At 46.1% G+C, this 21,903-nt stretch overlaps 1 protein-coding gene across 1 annotated transcript in view; it reads right to left on the bottom strand.

Annotated features, from left to right (window-relative positions):
• Positions 1 to 21,903, bottom strand: part of LOC309353170 (mitogen-activated protein kinase kinase kinase 3-like) — a 114,474-nt gene that overhangs the window by 71,752 nt on the left and 20,819 nt on the right. Inside the window, exon 2 of the mRNA XM_081882410.1 lies at positions 5,714 to 5,796. Within this exon, the coding sequence (XP_081738536.1) occupies positions 5,714 to 5,723 (10 nt within the window). The 5' untranslated portion in view covers positions 5,724 to 5,796. The remainder of the gene's footprint in view (positions 1 to 5,713; positions 5,797 to 21,903) is intronic.

The following is a 21,903-nucleotide window of genomic DNA, read 5'->3' as shown; positions in this document are numbered from 1 at the left end:
GCCGTAGGTTCCAAGGATCTGCTTCCATCAACAATGGGAAAAGAAACAGAAACGCCCCATTTTGAAAGATTTAGGGGGCAGATGGTTGGGGGCAAAAGGAGGAAAGGGTTTGCAGAACGCTATATTTTCAGAATATCGATCTGAAAAGACCACCAGGGAGTTGTGGTCCCCTATCTATTTTAAAACTTGAAAACACAACAGGACCACCTGTGAGTTTGGTGGTCCTTCCCCAAGGACTTAGGCTCAAACGTGGCTTATGTGAGGATGGGAGACCCCTGCAGTCCAGAGGGCACCAAGTGATCACTGAACAAAAGCCTCAGCATTCTGCGGTCACGGATTAAAAACCTAGGATTAAGATAAGAAACTGCAATCGTCATAGTCTTGGCTCTTTGTGGCTGCTAAGAGCAAACAGTGACTGCTAACATGTCCTGTTTGTACAAATGTTGCCTTCACTTTTTACTGCAACAGCAAACAGGGAGCCAGGTGGCTTCAAGTCTCAGCTTTCTTGGTGGAATCTATGCACATATAAAAAAACGCTGTGGAAATCCTTTTTTAAAAAAAAAAAGTTTGGAAAAATACTTTGAATTTTGCATAGCTCACTGTAGCCATCTAGTGTCACATTTGTATACTGCACGTCACAAAAAATTAAAATGGTTAATTTTTAGCTGTGTAGCTGCATCCCCTCTCTGTGCAGATGTGTGGTAGTGTTCGACACAACAAAGGACATATACACCATATGTACACATTCCCCGTTGCCTGCAAAAAAAAATGTGGAACTGTAGTTCCCCCCTCACAGGACTACAATTCATGGTACCCTTAACAAACTACAGTTCCCAGGTTTATCTGGAGGGGGGGTGCTTTAAATGTTTAGCATTGGCCGAGCATGTGGTAGGGTGGGACGCAGGTGGCGATGTGGTTTAAACCACTGCGCCGCTTGGACTTGCTGATCGGAAGGTCGGCGGTTTGAATCCCTGCAATGGGGTGAGCTCCCGTTGCTCTCTCCCAGCTCCTACCAACCTAGCAGTTCGAAAGCACGCCAAAGTGCAAGTAGATAAATAGGTACCGCTCTGGCAGGAAGGTAAATGGCGTTTCCGTGCACTGCTCTGGCTTCGCCAGAAGCGGCTTAGTCATGCTGGCCACATGGCCCGGAAAAACTGTCTGCGGAAGCGGACAAACGCCAGCTCCCTCAGCCTGTAAAGCTGCAACCCCAGAGTCGTTCGCGACTGGACTTCAGGGGTACCCTTACCTTTACCTAGCATGTGGTATGCATTTTACACATTCCCCTAGGGAGCAGAGAGATACGATATTTTTCATTGTCATTGTCCCACACAGAACAACGAAATTGAAAAATCGACATGAGACATTCAAAACCCAACAAGCCTGCAATCCCATCTATCCCAACCTGGTTAGCCCCCTAAAAACTCTGATACCCCATTTTAAAAATACAATACACTCCCATACAGAGAGGCGCCATTTTGGGATGTGTACGTGTGGAGAGGCATCTTTTTCTTGAGCAGGTGCATGAACACATGGAGGGCCAAGCAGAGAGGCTCGGAGGGCCACATTCAGCTTATGGGCCTGAGATTCCCCAGCCTTGCACTACAGTATAGGGACTGCCATCTGCTGCCCTTGCCCATCACAATGACAAACACATGTCACTAGTAATAACGATAACTATAATGGTAGAAAACAGCACAAGTGGGCCTTTAAAACGAAGAATATGGTAACTGGGCCCACACACCGTGCAGATAAAAAACCAACCAACTCAGAAATCCCTCCCCCCCCCCCTCTCGTAATGAAATACTTGGGCAGCTGTTTTTCCTGGACCTTACAAGCGTTGTGTTCTCCGATACGACTAAAAGAATATTTGAATTCTAAAAAAACGGGATTTCCCTCCCCTGTTCCCCAGGCTAGATTCCCCTATCACTTATCGCTGCAATAAAACCATAACCAGAGGGGTTTGCAAATCCGTCGCCACGGCAACCGCCCTGCGGTCCAAAACAGAGCAGGCCTGAGGGAAGGCCGGAGTGGGCCGCGTTCCTTGCGTCCCACTCGCTCCTGGCTGAAGTTTCTGGTTTCTCGTACACGGGGGTGGGGGGCAGGGAGCAGCGGGAAAGCAGCTGCGTCAACACTTTGTGCCTTCGGTGTGGCGTGCGAAGCGCCTTCGGAGCTGAATTGCACCAGCTTGATCCCCCGCAAACACACCCCGTTCCACCTTCCTCCTTCGTTCAGGAGAGGAGGAATCTCAGCAGCTTCGGGGATCCAGACTAACTTCAGCATTTGGTGGTGTGCCTGCCCTTTGTGCCCGTTGTCTTTGTCCATGGAGCTTTTATGGTGCTGGAGGAGACTCTTGAAAGTCCCATGGACTGCAAGAAGATCCAACCTCTCCATTCTGAAGGAAATCAGCTCTGAGTGCTCCCTGGAAGGACAGGTCCTGAAGCTGAGGCTCCAATACTTTGGCCACCTCATGAGAAGAGAAGACTCCCTGGAAAAGACCCTGATGTTGGGAAAGATGGAGGGCACAAGGAGAAGGGGACGACGGAGGATGAGATGGTTGGAGATGGTTCTCGAAGTTACCAGCATGAGTTTGACGAAACTGCGGGAGGCAGTGGAAGACAGGAGTGCCTGGCGTGCTCTGGTCCATGGGGTCACGAAGAGTCACACACGACTAAACAACAACAACAACTGCCCTTTGCGAATCAGCGGACCCACAGCTGAGAGCCAGCCACCCGCCAATCATCCCAGTTGTTGAATTACAGAATTGTAGAGTCGGAAGGGACCCATCTGGTCCAACCCCCTGCAATGCAAGAATATGCAGCTGTCCCATACAGGGATCGAACCTGCAACCTTGGCGTTCTCATAGGAAGCTCATGGGTAAATATGGTCAAAAGGATGTTGAATCAGATGGGACATTATATACCAGGGATCGGCAAAGCTTACCGGGCATGGGCCGGATCACTCCCGCGGAGATCCTCTGTGGGCCGGGCCGGCACAGCGCAATGCTGGAAATCACTTCTGTGCATGCCCAGATACCGAAAATCGCTCCTGCGCAGAAGCTTCTGGGAATGCGCAGAAGCGATTTCGGGCACCGCGGACATGTGCAGACATGATTTCCAGGGTCTGAGCATGCGCAGAGGCAATTTCTGGAGCCGAGGAAGGGAGTCCCAGCGCCATGCTGGTTTAGCGCAGTGCGCGGGAACTCGCCAAACAAGCAGCTCAGTTCAGGGGTGGCTTGTGGGCCAGTTAAAAGGCCTCCGTGGGCCGCAGGTTGAGGACCCCTGTTATATATAGATGGAACTGATCATCCCATCCGGATTTAAGTTTATAATCTTGGTTGGAGAAAGCCGTGGGAAATCCGGCTAGATGGTTGTTGTTTTTTAATTTTCTTGTTTGATTAGTTTATTATCTTGAATATGGAAACAGAGTCTGTTAACCTGGATAATTAGTAGTGGTGCTGCTATTTAAAGAGCCACCCACGTAGCGGTCAAAAGTAAACATCAGCATTCTGCTCAAAACATCTGTATGTTATCACTCTGGCATAGCATGCAAAAAAAAAAAAAGACTGTGGGAGTAAAATTAATTCAACTTTAATTAATATTTAGGATTTAGGTCTTTGTTGATTTGCTCCTATACATGGTAAACGAATGCCCTGGTTACACATAGGAGGAATGCTGACAACTGAGGCTTGCAACACTGCCCGTGTTCAGCTCCAAAACAACAGCCAGGTGAGAAACAGTAAGGTGAGACAGCCAGGTGAGACATCCAATGCAGAAAAGGTGACACCAGCACAGACTTTGAAGGAACTCATCTATAGAAGATAACGTTTGAAACTGATAATGGCTACTTGTCATAGCATAATGCTACTGAGAAGGGTGGGGTTTTTTTAATGACACGGTATCGAAATCCTGTTAAATAAAATACCAATTTCCTAGAATGAAAGATGGCAAAGTTCACAACTCCACTCCCCACAAACCAGGCAAACCATCAAAAGTTCAGTCGGTAGAGCATGAGCCTCTTAATCTCATGGTAATGGGTTTGAGCCCTGAACTGGCAAAGGATTCCTGGGTTGCAGCGGGCTGGACTAGATGACCCTTGTGGACCCTTCTAACTCTACCATTCTATGACTCTACCAGCACATGCAAATGCACAAAATGGATAAAACATGGACAAAAAAGCAGGTAACACGCCACACACCCCGTGCCGCAAAAAAAGCAAGCAACCCCTCAACTAAGAAAGACGAGGTTCGCTGCAGGCCCTAAGGTTGTTGCCTGATGGAACCCACCATCTTTTATTTTTATTATTATTGAATGATTTTATGTTACAAAAAACATTACAACCATACTACCACAAAATATAACTGAGAAATAAAAATTACATACATCAGTATTTAGTTTGTTATTTGTTATTTACCGTCTTATTTCCTCCCAAACATTCCATACAAAACAGACACCCGCACAAACACAAAAAATAAAAAGTAATGAAAATAAATATTTCCCCCCTTTTATCTTACAAAATCTTTTCTTCAATTTTGACTTCCTGTCAAATCCCTTCGCATATGTTTTATCTTGCAATTGAATGTACACAAAACAATAAACCTTTCTATATAGATTTCCCAATACATTCAGAAAACGTAATAAATCCTTAATTGTTGCGTGTCGAGGTCCCCAGGTCCACCCCAATAACTCACACATCGCACAGAAATTTTTGTTTAAGATTTTTGGCATAATTTTGGCCACAACTTTATTAAAATACAAATTTGTGAGTGGTTGTTTAGGCATTGGTTGCGACTATCTGCCCCCACCATGGGGGACAGACTGACATTCCGCACGATGCGAAAGTCAGAATAGGGGTATACACTTGGGGGTAGCGATGGAGCAGGGAACCTGCCCTCACCCCAAATGCAACCAGGAGCTCATTGCTATGGCCCGAGCCCCCTTGACAGAGTGGACAAGCAATAGTTAGCCCCCGATTCCTTTAATGGAATCCCTTGCAGGAGCAGCAGCATTAGAGGGGCAGGCACAGCCAATCCATGCCCCTCAACCAACCAAACCATAAACCAATGCCTAACCACAACCTTACAAGTTGTGACGATTTGCTACGCAGTAGGCAAAAACCAAATGGCCCCAGCCAATCAGCCAGATGGACAAAATTCCTACCGGGCCCCTGCCCCAAGAGCAGATGACCCCATGACAGGCATAGCAAGGTCAAAGCGAACAACCCTATTCTAGGGAGGGAGGGACGGGCAATCCGATGCACAGGTGAAAAGAGGAAGCCCTAGCCTCGTGCAAGGAGTTTTACTATTTCTGGCTGTCAATCAATAAATGGCAACATTAACTTCTTCCCAACAACAAGGGAAGCCCCAATCACATCTGTGGCCAACGATCAATTAGCCCGCCCCCCAACTTTGGAGTGTCCTGACGGCCCCCACCGCAACACGCGGTGAACATGAAGGAGTTCATGTTCAGCAATCCATGAAGGAGAACACGCTTTGTCCACCAAGGAACCCACACCCTTTTAAAGTGTCACAATCTGGGGCTGACATCTATTGTGATTAAAGTCATGGGCATCTAGCAGCAAATGCAAAGTCTGCCTGTTGGTTCTCCCGCTTGATTGATGGCCCATGTACCAGAAGTGTTGGCAAGAACTTAAAATGTCCGCCATTGTGCTCTGCCACCAGCAGGAAGCCAAGGTTGGAAAAAGTAAGCGATCTTACCCATGGTCATATCTTCATCAGGTCTGTATCCCACGAGTCGAGGGCACCGATGCCGTACAGGCCTTCAGGTCCAAGGGCTGCTCCTGTGACAGGAAGAATGAAGATTATTAGACAGTGAACCTTGTAAACGGACATGGCAGAGTCAAACGTGACCTTTATGTGACTGAAAACCACAGCATTTTCCCTCCGCCCTCCCCACGTGCTGTGTCTTCCTGTCACCCCTTTGGAGGCAGAACAACATATGCCACTAGTGTCTGTTAATTCAGACACCGCACCAAACCATGGTTATTGCAAAGTCACTACAAACCATGGTTTCCCATTCTCAATTGCTGGGCAGGCAAACCATGGTTTGTTAGGTCAAACTCCACGCCAAACCGTTGTAATACTTCCTTGTCTGAATTGGGCTCACAGTAGTGTGCCCTGCCCTAAATCACTGAAGGAGCAGTTGTTTTCAGCAATCAGTTGAACTATTTCTAGGGTTGCCATATGCCCTACTTTTCCAGGACATGTCCTCTTTTTCATGGGTATGTAAAATGAGAGTCGCCATAGCGATCCATAGTTAGAAACAGAAGTCGGCAAATGTGTCCTTTTTTTGCTCTTCAAAATACAGTGGACGCTTGGGTTGTGAATGTGATCCATGCGGGAACCACGTTCACAACCTGCAGCACCGCATCTGCGCATGCGCTGGTCACTATTCGGCACTTCTGTGCATGAGCAAAGTGCAATTTAGCGCTTCTGCACATGCAGAAGCCGTTCCGGTACTTCCGGGTTCGGCGCCATGCGCAACCCGAAATCGCGCATCTGTAACCCGACTTTTGACTGTACGGCAACCCTAATTTCACTGGGTGCCAGACAAGTGCTGCTTCTGTGTGCTGAGGCCAATGCTACAGCAACCATCACTTTAGCGACACCTAGTGGCAGAATACAAACATTGCAAGACCAACAAAATACCTGCAAATTTCTACCTAGAAAGGAAGCTCCTTTAACATAAAACCCCCAGGTATCGACTTGCAGATAACTAACCACAGTATGATATGTACACTAGTAAACTCACTCTGAACCCTCCCTCTCTGCATTTTCTTCTTAGACCTCTTAATGAAAACTGTAAACTGTTCACAAATAGGCATGACAACCAGAGACAACACAGAAATCACTTCAAGGTGCAATCTGAAAATAATGTTGTAAACACCCGAGACATCTTCAGACTCTAAAGCAAGTACAAGGATATTTATTCAAACCTATTTTGAGATAATTTGGGCAGGAAGAAGAGATAGATGCATCAAGCCAATAATCTGAAATGGACATCTGAAGCTAAACATGTTGTTCCTTTCGCTCGCTGCTACTTCCTATCTGAGAAACCACATGGCTCTGTTTGGGAACCGAAACTCAGCTATGCCGCCACACATTCTGTAACTTTAAGCAAGAGGCAGAATGACGTATACGGCTTCAAAACAAACCCTGACCGAAAGGGTGACAGAATTCATCAAGGCTGGAGACAAAGATTTTTAAGTTTCAGGCCTGTCCCTGATAACACCACATGAAAAATTCCCCTCAAACGCTGACGGAAATGGAATTTGGAAACAATCTATGGGAGATTCAAACTGTGCATCTATGGGAAAGATACAAACGCGGACTGCAACAAAATGTTGCAGGATGGAGCGCTTCTGTTCAGGGTCCTAAACAAGCAGCTTTGTCTTTTTCTAGAACACTCCATTCTGTTCTGCCTCCCCGGGTTTTCCTCCCCTCTCCAGATCCTCAGCATTTGACGGTCACTGAGCATTTTCTTTTTTTTCAAAAAATTTTGTATTCATTTTATAACACAAATAAAAAACACAAACAGGAAAGACAAACAATACAAACCAATTCTTGTCATATCCTTATTTTCCTAAACATTGTTAAGTGGGCTTCCCCAAGTCCCACCTATCTGATTTTCATTTTACTTCATCTTTAGCAGTTTACATATATCATAATTTCTAACCATCTTTTTCTTTTCTCCACACTGACTTTGATCATAAAAAACTTCACATTTTATCACTTATAAAATACACTATCTTCTACTTCTAACCCTACCGCCTATATCCACTTCCAAAGCTATTCTAAGATTTAAATATTAACATATTTTTTTTCAAATATTCCTTAAACTTCTTCCAATCTTCTTCCACCTTCTCTTCTCTCTGGTCTCGGAGTCTCTCGGTCAGTTCGGCAAGTTCCATATAGTCCATCTTTATCTGCCATTCTTTGATAGTTGGTAAATCTTGTTTCTTCCAATTCTTCGCTAGCAATACTCTCACAGCTGTTGTGACATACAGGAAAAAAGTAGCATCTTTTTGGGGGATTTCACCCCACACTATACCAAATAAATAGGCTTTTGGTTTTTTAATAAATGTGTTTTTCAACACTTTTTTCAATTCATTACAAATCCTTTCCCAGAAGTCTTTTACCTTGGGGCACGTCCACCACATGTGGTAAAAGGTTCCTTATTTTTCTTTACATTTCCAGCATTTATTATCATGAGTATGATACATTTTTGCTAACTTCACTGGTGTTAAATACCATCTGACACTTAGCATTTTCAATCCTCCTTGCGTCTCTTCCTCTCCAATTAAATTTTCCCCGACTTCTTAAAATCTTGGGTTTTCCCCAAGCCTATCGACACCAACTTCTTGCATGTGGGTGGTGCTGTTTTAGCTATGTAAGGATCCACCTGACAAATCAGTTTGCTATTAGTATACAAGATCTGCTCTTGAAACTTCTTTCCCATCACCACCGGGCAAGCCAGGCACAGGCTGCAGCTGCCAGCTGCAATGTGAGGCTACTCAGGAGGAGAGAGGGAACACTGGCAAGCGCATGCCTGTCTTTTGCCAGGACGGGGTGAAGCAGTTTCAGTCCGAGCTGATTCACAGCTGAAGCAACAGCTCCCTTGTAGCTCCAAGCTGTGCGCTGAGCCTTCCTGAGCAGGAGAACTGGACACTGGGCTGTGATGTGGCTGTAGGCTCCGGAGAAAGCCCTGTTCTTCAGGCAACTCATTGGCTCACCCGGAATCTGGGTCACAGCAGACTCTGCTCACCCCCCTTGGCTGCAATATCTTAGTTCCCTCTCCACACCGCAATATCTAGTCTCAATCTGACCCTGCCTGAGAATCCAGCATTGGCACACACAATACCTTGCGGCATGCAATCTTCTCTGTACAGTGGTACCTCGGGGGTTAAGTACGGTACTTAATTCGTTCTGGAGGTCTGTTCTTAACCTGAAACTGTTCTTAACCTGAAGCACCACTTTAGCTAATGGGGCCTTTTGCTGCTGCTGCGCTGCCAGAGCACGATTTCTGTTCTCATCCTGAAGCAAAGTTATTAACCTGAGGTAATATTTCTGAGTTAGCAGAGTCTGTAACCTGAAGCGTATGTAATCCGAGGTACCACTGTACGGTGGTACGCAATTAGAAAATCATGGCCTATTCACTTCCCTGTTTCTCCTGCTGCTGCCACCAGGAGCTAAGCCATGGTTTGGCCTGTTTCACTCTGAACAAACTATTAACTGTAAATAATAATAATAATAATAATAATAATAATAATAATAATAATAATAATTTATTTATACTCCTCCCATCTCAGCCACTCTGGACAACTTCCAGTAAAATATTAAAAACACAATAAAACATCAAATATTAAAAGCTTCCCTAAACAGGGCTGCCTTCAGATGTCTTCTAAAAGTCAGTTCTTTATTTTTTTGACATCTGGTGGGAAGACGTTCCACACGGCGGGCGCCACTACCGAGAAGGCTCTCTGCCTGGTTCCCTATAACTTCACTTCTTGCAGTGAGGGAACCGCCAGAAGGCCCTCAGAGCTGGACCTCAGTGTCTGGGCTGAACGATGGGGGTGAAGACATTCCTTCAGGTATACTGGGCCGAGGCTGTTTAGGGCTTGAAAGGTCAGCACCAACACTTTGAATTGTGCCTGGAAACGTACCGGGAGCCAATGTAGGTCTTTCAAGACCGGTGTTATGTGGTCTTGGCAGCTGTTCCTAGTCACCAGTCTGGCTGCCGTATTCTGGATTAGTTGTAGTTTCCAGGTCACCTTCAAAGGTGCATAGAGCGCATTGCAGTAGTCCAAGCAGGAGATAACCAGAGCATGCACCATTCTGACAAGACAGTCTGCGGGCAGGTAGGATCTCAGCCTGCGTACCAGGTCGAGCTGGTAGACAGCTGCTCTGGACACAGAATTGACCAGCTCCTCCATGGACAGCTGTGAGTCCATAATGACTGCCAGGCTGCGCACCTGGTCCTTCAGAGGCACAAAACCGAGGTTTGTTCTTTGTTCACCACTCATGGTTTGTTTGCAGGAGACGAACAATGAGCCTGGTTTTGCAGGTAACACTAAGCCAAACCATAACTTAGCTTCCGGTAGTGCAATGACAGCAGGAACAGGAGGAGCAAAGTGGTTTTGATTTTGTAACTGTGTACTGTACAGTGGTACCTCAGGTTACATACACTTCAGGTTACATACGCTTCAGGTTATAGACTCCGCTAACCCAGAAATAGTACCTCAGGTTAAGAACTTTGCTTCAGGATGAGAACAGAAATCGTGCTCTGGCGGTGCGGCGGCAGCAGGAGGCCCCATTAGCTAAAGTGGTGCTTCAGGTTAAGAACAGTTTCAGGTTAAGAACGGACCTCCGGAACGAATTAAGTACTTAACCCGGGCTACCACTGTACCAGTATGCTTGTTCATTCACACTTAACCATGGTTAAGGAGAATGAGGCACTGCCTGATTCATGCCAATATTCCCAAGCACGTCTGCAAACATGCATGTCTTATGAGAAGTCACTGGCTGTTTATCTATAACTGAAGCTCTCTTGTTAACTGGTACTAAATAAAAATTACAAAAAGTGCCGATTTGTTTCAATCCGCCGATCTGTTTTTTAAGCAGCTGCAAATGCAGGTCAGTGCAAGCTGAAAAGTCATCCGGATTTAATTCAATTTGCTAACAAAAAGGGGCTTTCCTTTGCTTCCTAAACGATGTTGAAGCAATAGACCAAGCCTGGAGAATTTAACAAGCAAAATAGAGAGTCAAACGGAAAAGGAAAAGAAAAACTTTTCTTTAAAAAGATTCCACCACACTAACTTTCAGCAAGTTTCCGGGAGGCCTGCCAGCTAATGCGCAGGAGGTCGTGTGTGTTGTTGTTTTAAAATGTACTGTGGTACTGCTCAAAAATATTATTGTCAGAGGGGTTTTTTCTAGCGAACTTGGGGCCAGCAGAGGGATAGCACTAACAAAAGCAATAACCAAATAATGAGAAACGGTTTCAAATGCAAGCTTATGCGCTGAAGAAACAAACTGTGTAGGGTTTGAAAAAGCGAGAAATCATCATCATTACAGTTTATTTGCAGCTGAACAATGAAACTTGCAGCTGGACACCCAAAGACAGCTTAAAATTAATGACTGAACATTACTTAATGGATGGTGGCCATTTATCCTTCGACCGTAAGTGTCTTGCTAGCCATAAGTGCTCACAACATCCTCTTTTTGTTGTCTGTTAATCCCCATACTGTAAAAATATAGTTTTAAAGTACATTAACATCTACAAATACCAAAGTTTTGACCGGTACAAAATTGATACAGACAACTTCACACCAAAAAAATATATCATTGAGCAAAAGCCTGCATCAGATGACTCAATGAGACCTTTTCATCATTAGGCCGCCAACATCTATCTGAGAATAGACAACACTTTCTTGTAGAGGTGTTGTGGAGCATACCAGATCTTTGGGGGGGGGTTGCTGTTAGTGGTCGCAATAACCCAAAAGCACTTGCATATGAAGGCCCTCAAACCCCCTCCAAAATAAATCACACAGGACACAGAATATTTGTTTAAGATTTTTGGCGTTCATTTGGCCACAACATTATTGATTACAGCATGTGAGTGGTTGCTTAGGCATTGGTTCGGACTACCTGAATGGGACATGGGTGGCGCTGTGGGTTAAACCACAGAGCCTAGGGCTTGCCGATCAGAATGTCGGCGGTTCGAATCCTTGTGACGGGGTGAGCTCCCGTTGCTCAGTCCCAGCTCCTGCCAACCAAGCAGTTCAAAAGGACGTCAAAGGGCAAGTAGATAAATAGGTACTGCTCTGGCGGGAAGGTAAATGGCTTTTCCGTGCGCTGCTCTGGTTTCGCCAGAAGAGGCTTAGTCATGGTGGCCACATGACCCGGAAAAACGTTCTGCAGACAAACGTTGGCTCCCTCGGCCAGTAAAGCGAGATGAGCGCCGCAACCCCAGAGTCGTCCGCAAATGGACCTAACGGTCAGGGGTCCCTTTACCTTTACCTGAACCTGTACTGGCAGGAACAGGACTGACAACTGGAACCTCCAGAGATCAGTAAGGGGAAACATACTGGGGGAGCACAGAGGCGGATGATGGGGACTGTAGTCGAAAAACAGCTGGAGGCCCAAGTTTGGGAGCCCCTGGGTCTAGATGCATTTGGGATTATGCGCAATGATTCCGCCCTGCAGTAAACTTTCAGATTACCCTATCACTCAGCACAATCATAGTGAGGAAGTAGGCCATTCAACCACTTTATAATCCTGCAGTTGAGAGGCTTTTCAGCCACACACTTTCAGACCCTTACGGGACTTTTATGAAGAAGTTGTCGAGCGATGGAATGTGCGTACTTGGCGTATCAACTTCCAGGTCTGACTCATCTCATTAATTTCACTACCATCTATGGAATGAGCATGCCTGAGTCGCGAGGGGTTTCCAGGATGAAGGCGGCTGGAATTTCAAAAGAATATTTATAAGTCCTTTGCGCGCAACTTTGTATATATTCAGAGCAACTCATCTTCCAAATGCACATGAAGAATCCGAAAGGAAGACTAGCTTTAATTAAAACACTGCATCAGAGAAGGGGAGCCTGTGGTGGACTACAATTCCCATAATCCCTGCCCACTAACCATGCTGTCTGTGGCTGATGGGATTCGGAGTCCATCTGAAGAGCCACAGATTTCCTCATCTCTGCACTAAAGCAGGCTTCAGGTTACTTATGCTTCAGGTTACAGACTCCGCTAACCCAGAAATAGTGCTTCAGGTTAAGAACTTTGCTTCAGGATGAGAACAGAAATCGTGCTCTGGTGGCGCGGCAGCAGCGGGAGGCCCCATTAGCTAAAGTGGTGCTTCAGGTTAAGAACAGTTTCAGGTTAAGAACAGACCTCCGAAACGAATTAAGTACTTAACCCAAGGTACCACTGTATATGAATAATTACTGTAAAAATGTGAAGGCATTAGCAGGACTAAAATAAATCTTGCAACGATAAACTTTTCTGACCAAAGAGAAAGAGTTGACTCTAAGAGTAGAAAGGTCAGAAATGGATGGTCTAAAGTGCGAATATAAAGACTTGGAAAAAACAACAACAGTTGAAGTGATGGAAGGAAGTCATGTGCCCGGCAGGGCAAAGAGTGTGTTTGTCTGTCAACGTAATGTTTGAAATATTGTGTTAAAAAAGGAATCAATAAAAATTATATTAGAAAAGAAAAGAAATAAAGGCACAAGAAACAGCTGCGAGCACAAACAGGGCGAGAGGGCTGCGTTCCACATGTATCGGCTCAGCCAAACGCAAACACTTTTTCAAACTTGCTGCCCACACAGCACACACATTCCCGTTCCATGTGACACTCCTGCAAGTGTTAACTACACATAAAACACACACACAGGCAGCGGAAATATTTCAAAAGCTACGGCTACAGTGACTCAGGCCTAGCAACCCTCATGTGGAAACCACAAAAGACAGTAAATGTATAGTGTGGGAGGATAAGTGAAAGCTGCAAGAAACTGGGTTTTCTTCTTAAAGCTTTGGGGTACAAAACCTGGACCGTAGACCAAAATATTTCAAGGGACAGGGGGGAGAGAGATGCAGACCCTCCAATTGCCCCTATATTTCAGGGACAGTCCCGGATTTACAGAAGCTGTCCCGGTTTCTGAGTTGATCCCAGAATGTCCCGCTTTTCCTTAGGACGTCCCTATTTTCATTGGAGAAATGTTGGAGGGAATGGAGTTATGTGACACACACACACTCACCGAGCCAAGGTGATAAGGAACCAGGCAACCTTTAGAAGACTTCTGAAGGAAGCCCTGTATAGCAAACTTTGTAAATGTTTAATATTTTATTATGTTTTGATATATGTCGGAAGCCGCTCAGAGTGGCTGGGGCAAACCAGTCAGATGGGCGGGGTAGAAATAGTAAAAATTATTATTATTATTATTATTATTGAACAGGGCATCTCTATTTTCTTTGGAGAAATGTGTTGCATCGGAAACCAAAGCAAAACAGACTGCCTATATAGCTAAGATTTTGCTAACAGGGCAATCCTGACCTCACCTACTCAGAAGTAAGTCCTATTGAATTGAATGGGGCTCAGTCCCAGGAAAATGGGAGGGAGAAGAAGAAGGAGGAGGAGGAGGAGGAGGAGGAGGAAGAGTTTGGATTTGATATCCCGTTTTATCACTACCCTAAGTAGTCTCAAAGCGGCTCACATTCTCCCTTCCCTTCCTCCCCCACAACAAACACTCTGTGACAGTGGCGTAGCGTGGGGGGGCAGGGGGGGCCGGCCGCACCGGGCGCAACATCTGGGGGTTAGGGTTAGGGGGCGCAAATCCATGAATTAGGGGGCGCAAATCTATGGGTTAGGGGGCGCAAATTACTTGCCTTGCCCCGGATGCTGACAACCTACGCTACGCCACTGCTCTGTGAGGTGAGTGAGGCTGAGAGACTTCAGAGAAGTGTGACTAGCCCAGGGTCACCCAGCAGCTGCATGTGGAGGAGCGGGGAAGCGAACCCAGTTCACCAGATTACGAGTCCCCCGCTCTTAACCACTACACCACACTGGTTGAAGATAGCAACTCAAACGTACGACCTGGAATAGCTCGGTTGGTAGAGCATGAGACTTAATCTCAGGGTTTGGGGTTCAAGTCCCACATTGGGCAAAATATTCCTACATTGCAAAGGGTTGGACTAGATTATCCTCGCAGTCCCTTGCAACTCTACATTTCTATGATTGGCTGCAAATCCTCTGCACGATGGCCCGGGAGTGAAAGTTCCAATGAACTCAATGGGGCTTTACTCAAAAGTAAACTCAGCTGAATTCACTGGGACTTCTAATCCCAGGTAATTGAGCGGAGGATCGTGGCCACGTATAAAGTTGCAGTATGAGTCTGTAATCCTATGCACGGAAACTAAACGTACAGTACAGTACGTTTCCGAGCCCCACTAAATTCACTGTAATTTACTTCCAAGCAAACCTGATTTTTTTTTATAAAAAAAAACTCCCTCCCTTTAATTTAACCATAAAATATAATTTTAAGAACACCGTTTAAATTTTAATAGCAGTGTTTTAAAATGTAAGTGCTGAAGAGCTGTCAGTCATCCCGGTGCCATTGCATTTATTAGCTAGAAGCACCATAATCAGGTTTTCACTTTCTTGAACAAATGGACTGAATACAATAAATTCCCCTTAGGTCATCAGGGCTAACAAAGAGATGGCGAAGAAGAGATGCCGGGAGGAGGCATGCAAGGCACCGTCCAATCGCCTTAGGGCTTTGTGTGGGGTTTCCCCCTTGTGGGAATCTTCAGGGTGGCAGGAGAGGATATATTGATTATTAATATCCTTCCTAACTTGCTCTAAGGGATGCGGGTGGCGCTGTGGGTTAAACCACAGAGCCTAGGGCTTGCTGATTGGAAGGTTGGCTGTTCAAATCCCTGTGACAGGGTGAGCTCCCGTTGCTCGGTCCCTGCTCCTGCCAACCTAGCAGTTTGAAAGCGTGTCAAAGTGGAAGTAGATAAATAGGTACCACTCTGGCGGGAAGGTAAATGGCATTTCCGTGCGCTGCTCTGGTTCGCCAGAACTGGCTTAGTCATGCTGGCCACATGACCCAGAAGCTGTACGCCGGCTCCCTCAGCCTATAGAGCGAGATGAGCGCGCAACCCCAGAGTCGTCCGCGCCTGGACCTAATGGTCAGGGGTCCCTTTACCTTTGAAGGAGGCAAGACGAGTGGCCCCGTGTGGTCTTCTGGGAGACACTTTCAGGCCTAAGAGGCAACAAGGGACAAAGAAACCAGTGTGGCATAATGGTTAAGAGTGCCAAACTAGGACCTGGGAGAGCAGGGTTCGAATCCTCACTCAGCCATGAAGCTCACAGACCAGTCACTGCCTCTTAGCCTGGCCTGCCTCACAGGGTTGTTGTGAGAATGAACTGGGTAGGAGGAGAACCATGTACACTGGCTAGACATCCTTGGAAGATAAAAGTGGTATATAAATTTAATACATAAAACAAAACACAGGTAGAGAGCCCCTTAGGGACCAGGAAAGCTCTCAATGGCCAGCGATGGTAGAGCTGAACGAAAGAAAGGTCCAAAACGGGAACAAAGCTTAAAAAAATCCAAATTTTTTGAAAAGCAGTTCAACAACTTTGCCCCTACACCAGAGGCCACCTTAGAGAGCTGCAATTATTGCATATTGATTATTACAGAGCAACAGCAGTTTCTTCTTGTTTATGTAACAACTATCTCCTTGTTCACACCCGGGTTATTTTCTTCAGGGTCCAAGCAAAAAAAAAAAAAAAAAAAAGAGAAGTTTAAACAAAGCGCACACTTTCAGGAACTCTTCAAGGATTAAAAGTTCCTTGAAGCCATGCAGAATCCGGCCCAGTCAATAGGCGTCTGGCACGTTTGAGATGGGCGGCCAATTAGGAGTCACCGTTTCGAACAGCCCGATATGACACTGAGCCGCTCAGAGCTCATTACGAAGGACTACGCTCTGTCGCCCAAATTGGAATTTGACTTCAAAAATGGGTATCGATTGAGGAGTGGAAGGAAGGTGTTTCGTGTTCCTCCCCCCTTTATAAAAAAAGAACTAAGACGACACGAGAAGTACGGAGGAAAGATACATTTCCAGAAGCACATTTTGTGTTGATCACATGTCAACCAGGCCACTGGTTGGATTTATAGAGCTTGTAATTTTTCTTAGACCGTCCTGAATGTCGGTTCTCCTATACCAGCCTTTCAAAAAGTTTTTAATGATTGTTGATAATTTTATTGGGTTTCTTTTTTGGAAACAACTTTGAGGTTTTGTTTTTTTACAGACAAGCGGTATATAAATTATACAAACCAAATAAAAATGTCTCATATGCCAGTGGTTAACGTCCTAGCAACAAGGGTATAATAATCTTGTCCTTCCATAAGTCACTAGCATAAAGGTAAAGGTAAAGGGACCCCTGACCATTAGGTCCAGTCGTGACCAACTCTGGGGTTGCGGCACTCATCTTGCTTTATTGGCCGAGGGAGCCAGCGTACAGCTTCCGGGTCATGGAGCCAGCATGACTGGCAAACCAGAACCAGAAGGTAAACGCCATTTACCTTCCCGCCGGAGCGGTACCTATTTATCTACTTGCACTTTGACGGGCTTTTCAACTGCTAGGTGGGCAGGAGCTGGGACCAAGCAACAGGAGCTCACCCCATCACAGGGATTCGAACCCCCGACCTTCTGTTTGGCAAGCCCTAGGCTCTGTGGTTTAGACCACAGCGCCACCTGCGTCTGCCTCTTCAAAGCCTTCCTCAAAAGCCACCCTTTCCATGAAGCCTATAGGAAACCTGCCTTGCTCGCAAGAAGGTCGCAAGTTAAGTCCCAGTACATTTCTGAGCACAATTAAAAGTGTGACCTTTAACTATAGCGACTATGGGTTTGCGGCGCTCATCTGACTTTCTGGCTGAGGGAGCTGGCGTTTGTCCACAGACAGCTTTCCGGGTCATGTGGCCAGCATGACTAAACTGCTTCTGGTGCAGTGGAACACCGTGATGGAAACCAGAGTGCATGGAAACGCCGTTTGCCTTCCCACTGGAGCGGTACCTATTTATCTACTTGCTCTGGTGTGCTTTCAAACTGCTAGGTTGGCAAGAGCTGGGACAGAGCAATGGGAGCTCACCCCATCATGGGGATTTAAACTGCCGACCTTCTGATCGGCAAACCCAAGAGGGCTCAGTGGTTTAGACCACAGCGCCACCCGTGTCCCATATTGACCTTTAAAGCCCCAAATGGCGTTGGCCCAAAAGTCTCCATCCCCATCATTTAGTCAGGATACTGAGGTCCACCTCCGAGGACCTTCTGGTGGTTCCTCAGGCTGGCGTCAGGGAACCTTGTGATGCTACAAAGCTCCAGCCTATGGGACAGATCCTGCTACAATTGCCTTTTGCCTGCAGTTCGTAGCACATGTAGATTGTGGAAAAGAAACGTGAAGTCAGGTGCTCAGGCTCTGGGGTTGCCAAGTCCCTGATGGGCAGCAACCTAGTAGTCCTCCTTAGTAATAATTGGTATGGGGTGAGGATGCACAGTGGATCTGGGCCATTTGAAGGAGCCATGTCATGAAGTCACCCGATTCCCAGGCCCAAGAGGACTTCTGAGGCTCTAGTGAGAGCGTCCTGGCTTCGGCTGCAATTCCTTCCTCTGGCTAGCAGCGCAGGGAACCAGCACCTGAACCCACAAAGCTCCCAGCCCATTTTGAGCACATCTTGGGATGCATCTACACCGAACAATTTCAGGGCCGTTGTTTCACAACTGGAAATCTCGCCCTGCACCAAGCTCATCCCGAAATTAAAATGACGAAAGCAAGCCTGGGACGACAGGATGACAAACGAGGCTAGTGACCAGGTACTCACATGACTACAGAAAGGAAATCACGATGCTCCGTTGTTGGCAAGAGTGAGAGGTTGCCTCTGTGTGTGTGTGTCTGTGTGTGCTGAATTAGCTCATCTTCAGGATTATGAGGAAACCCGAGCACACCTGCTCAGTATGATTGTTGAGAACTGCTGATAAACTTTTTTTGGCTGCTGTCTTTCCTGCTGCCTATGTTGGACAGGATTGTACATTAACAGAGAAGCTCCACAAATCCTCTTGCTGGGTGGCCAGTGATATGGGCGCACTCGTTTAACATTCTTCCGTCTGCTTTGCAAACTTTGAAATTCACACTTATCCGAATTTTGCAATGCAGCTCCCAAAAATGTATATACTGAGAATACTGAATATAAATGCATATATGAGAAAAACATTCAAAAATGCATTATAGTAGAGAAATCTGTCGTGCGAAAATGTGTACATCGGGCAACACTGCATATAGAAATGTGTGTAGCAGGAGAAAATTGCACAAAATGTTGAAGAATTTTCACGAGAACTTTAAAAAATAATAATTGCAAACCGATATAACGATGTGGATAATTAAATCAAGATTGGGGAGAAATGAGAAACTGAGAGCAACGGAAACTGACCTCCTCACTTATCCCTAGCCACAGGTCACTCACATCTACTTTACATCTTTTCCCCACAAAATGAATCATTACACTCTCTTCTGCTGTTTCTTGTGTCAGCACTGCTCCTATTCTGGGTTGATTTCAAAGAAAGTCCCATTTCACTATTAAGGAGAGGGGGGGGAAATGCGAGGAAGCCGAGAATTAAGACCCTTAGAACAGAGAATGGGAGCGGACTACTTAAGGGACAGTGGAGCATCAATCCCCCAAACACAATGAACAGATATAATAAAAGGTGCAGAAGCTGCCAACAGGAAACATTTAACAAAAAGGCACTGCAGCCTCTAAAAACCTAAACAGTGCTTTGTGTGTCCATACTAGACAGCCAAGCACTGCAACTGCATTTAATGTATTCCTTCCTCCACAAAATCAACACAAATACAGTAGGAGGGGGTGAAATGGGAGGAAAAGAAATGCTGGAATGTCTTATTCTTATTTGGCAATCACTCGTAGCCCAGTAAGATTGTCTTCCATGAACATGGTCTTAACTGTGTGTCCATAGGTGACTGTGGAGGCCAATTCTGGAACCACACGTCTTTCCACAGTGGGGACATTGGTTCCCGGGAGGAAGTTGATCACGGTGTGGATTTGATAAGCATGCCTTCCTCTTAACACGTTTCTCCCTTTCGCCCTGAGTTTGAGTGTCTTCAAAGCCCGCGACACCTTTGGTAAAGGCTGTTCTCCAATTGGAGGGCTCGTGGACCAGTGTTTCCCAGTTGCCTGTGTTTACACTACATTTTTTTAGATTTGCCTTGAGTTTTTAAACCTCTTTTGTTGACCACCAGCATTACACTTTCCATTTTTAAGTTCGGAATAGAGTAGTTGCTTTGGAAGACGGTAATCAGGCATCAAACAAAATGACCAGTCCAACAAAGTTGATGTTGAAGAATCATTGCTTCGACACTGTTGAAGAATTTTTGCTTCTTCCAATACATTGACATTAGTTCACCTTTCTTCCCTAGTGCAAAAAGCTTGGGCTATCACTCAGCGTCCAAAAAAATGCTGGAATGTAATTGGATGACCACAATGCTATCTAGTTTCTCCATTAAGAAGTGAGTGAACAGATGGCAATTCCAGAGAAAATGGCTGATATGGAAGACAACCATGGCTGCAAGTTTCCATATGATACCACAAATATGCATGTGTGTACAGTGTGAAGAAAATTACTCTGCAAGTAAATACACCTGGGAATAGACAGTACATACTGCCCACTACCCAGGACAGGAGCCATGACAGTTAATGTGGTTTGAAGCTAATTTTAAATGCTGTTGTGTAAAGTTAAGACAAGTGATCTTTCGGATAGGTTACAGGTTGCTTTCTCTATTCCCCCAGGTAGCTAGAGCCAGCCCACACCCTTCTGGGATTTTAGGTCAGAGGGAGTGGCTCCCAAGCATCATCTCCTAAGAGGTCAGCGGCTGCTGGTGGACAAAAGCAATGGAACATCCTGGAGAAAATGGACAGATCTTATTCAAAGCCATTTGGGGGCATGTATGTCAGGTTATGAGATGGAACAAGGAAAAGTGAGGAAGAGAAGGTCAATTGGGTGTGGAAGATGCACACTCCTGTATTTATTTACCAGCGCAATTCATTTTGTGAGCACTTTAGGGGTTATGGCCAATACTTCTCATACTCAAGAGTAAAAGGTAAAGGACCCCTGACAGTTAAGTCCAGTCGCGAACGACTCTGAGGTTGCGGAGCTCATCTCGCTTTACTGGCCAAGGGAACCGACGTTTGTCCACAGACAGTTTTTCCGGGTCATGTGGCCAGCATGACTAAGCCGCTTCTGGCGAACCAGAGCAGCGCACGGAAATGGCGTTTACCTTCCCGCTGGAGTGGTACCTATTTATCTACTTGCACTGGCGTGCTTTAGACCTGCAAGTTTGGCAGGAGCTGGGACCGAGCAACGGGAGTTCACCCCATCGCGGGGATTCGAACCGCCGACCTTCCGATCTGCAATCCCTGGGTTCTGTGGTTTAGACCACAGCGCCACCTGTGTCCCTACTCAAGAGCAGACCCACTGAAATTAGCAGACATGACTGACTTAGCTTTATTAATTTCAGTGGGTCTACTCTGAGAAGTACTGAGTTAGCTACAGTCCTTAGACGTCTGTTTCCATCGACACACCTACAGCTGTTTCTGTGCGCAAAAAAATGAGGAGGATCTGAAAAGCTGCTCATTTCTAAAATGCAAAGAGATGTGGCTCGCCGTTGTCATTCCAATCCTCGAAGGCTTCCTGTATCCTGTTCACGTAGTACAGAGCTGCGCAGTGCAACGAGCGTCTTAAAATAAACCCCCACAAAAGTAAGTAAAGGGCCTGGAAATCCCCCGTTGCTCTTCCACGCAGCCTCCTCTCCAACCATTCACTAAAGAAACCAGATGCTCCAGATCACCCCAAATAATGAGCTCATCCAATCTTAGCCGTTTCTGCCTGGCATTTCGTGAGTCATGGAAAACACGGTCTCGTTGCTCGGGTAACTGCAAAGCAAGCCTGTTGCCTGTGGGTTGCACAAGACAGCATCCAGCTTTCATCCGAAACAAATAGCCCCATTCGTCTATGTGAGCTCCGTGGGATGCGGGACTAAGACACCTTGAACTGAGCCCCCTCCTCCTCGTGAGGAGGCTGCGTCTGGGCAGCGGCCATGAATATGGGCAAGAAAGGTGTGGATACTGGCATTTCAGGCTTAGCCACCTATGGTAAGAATCAGCTCTAGGCCTGGAATTTGCACAAAGCTTTTTGACTTTTGCTTTAAGTCGGGGGTAGCTGAGTCGGCTCCCTCCAGATGTGGCTGGACTACAACTCCCATCATCCCTGACTCTAGTCATTGGCCATACTGATAGGAAATGTGCCCAGAG

Source organism: Podarcis melisellensis, assembly GCF_964234715.1.
Source record: "Podarcis melisellensis genome assembly, chromosome: 12".
Taxonomy (NCBI): domain Eukaryota; kingdom Metazoa; phylum Chordata; class Lepidosauria; order Squamata; family Lacertidae; genus Podarcis; species Podarcis melisellensis.
Note: the sequence above shows the minus strand (reverse complement) of the source record. Positions and strands in the feature narration are given on the sequence as shown.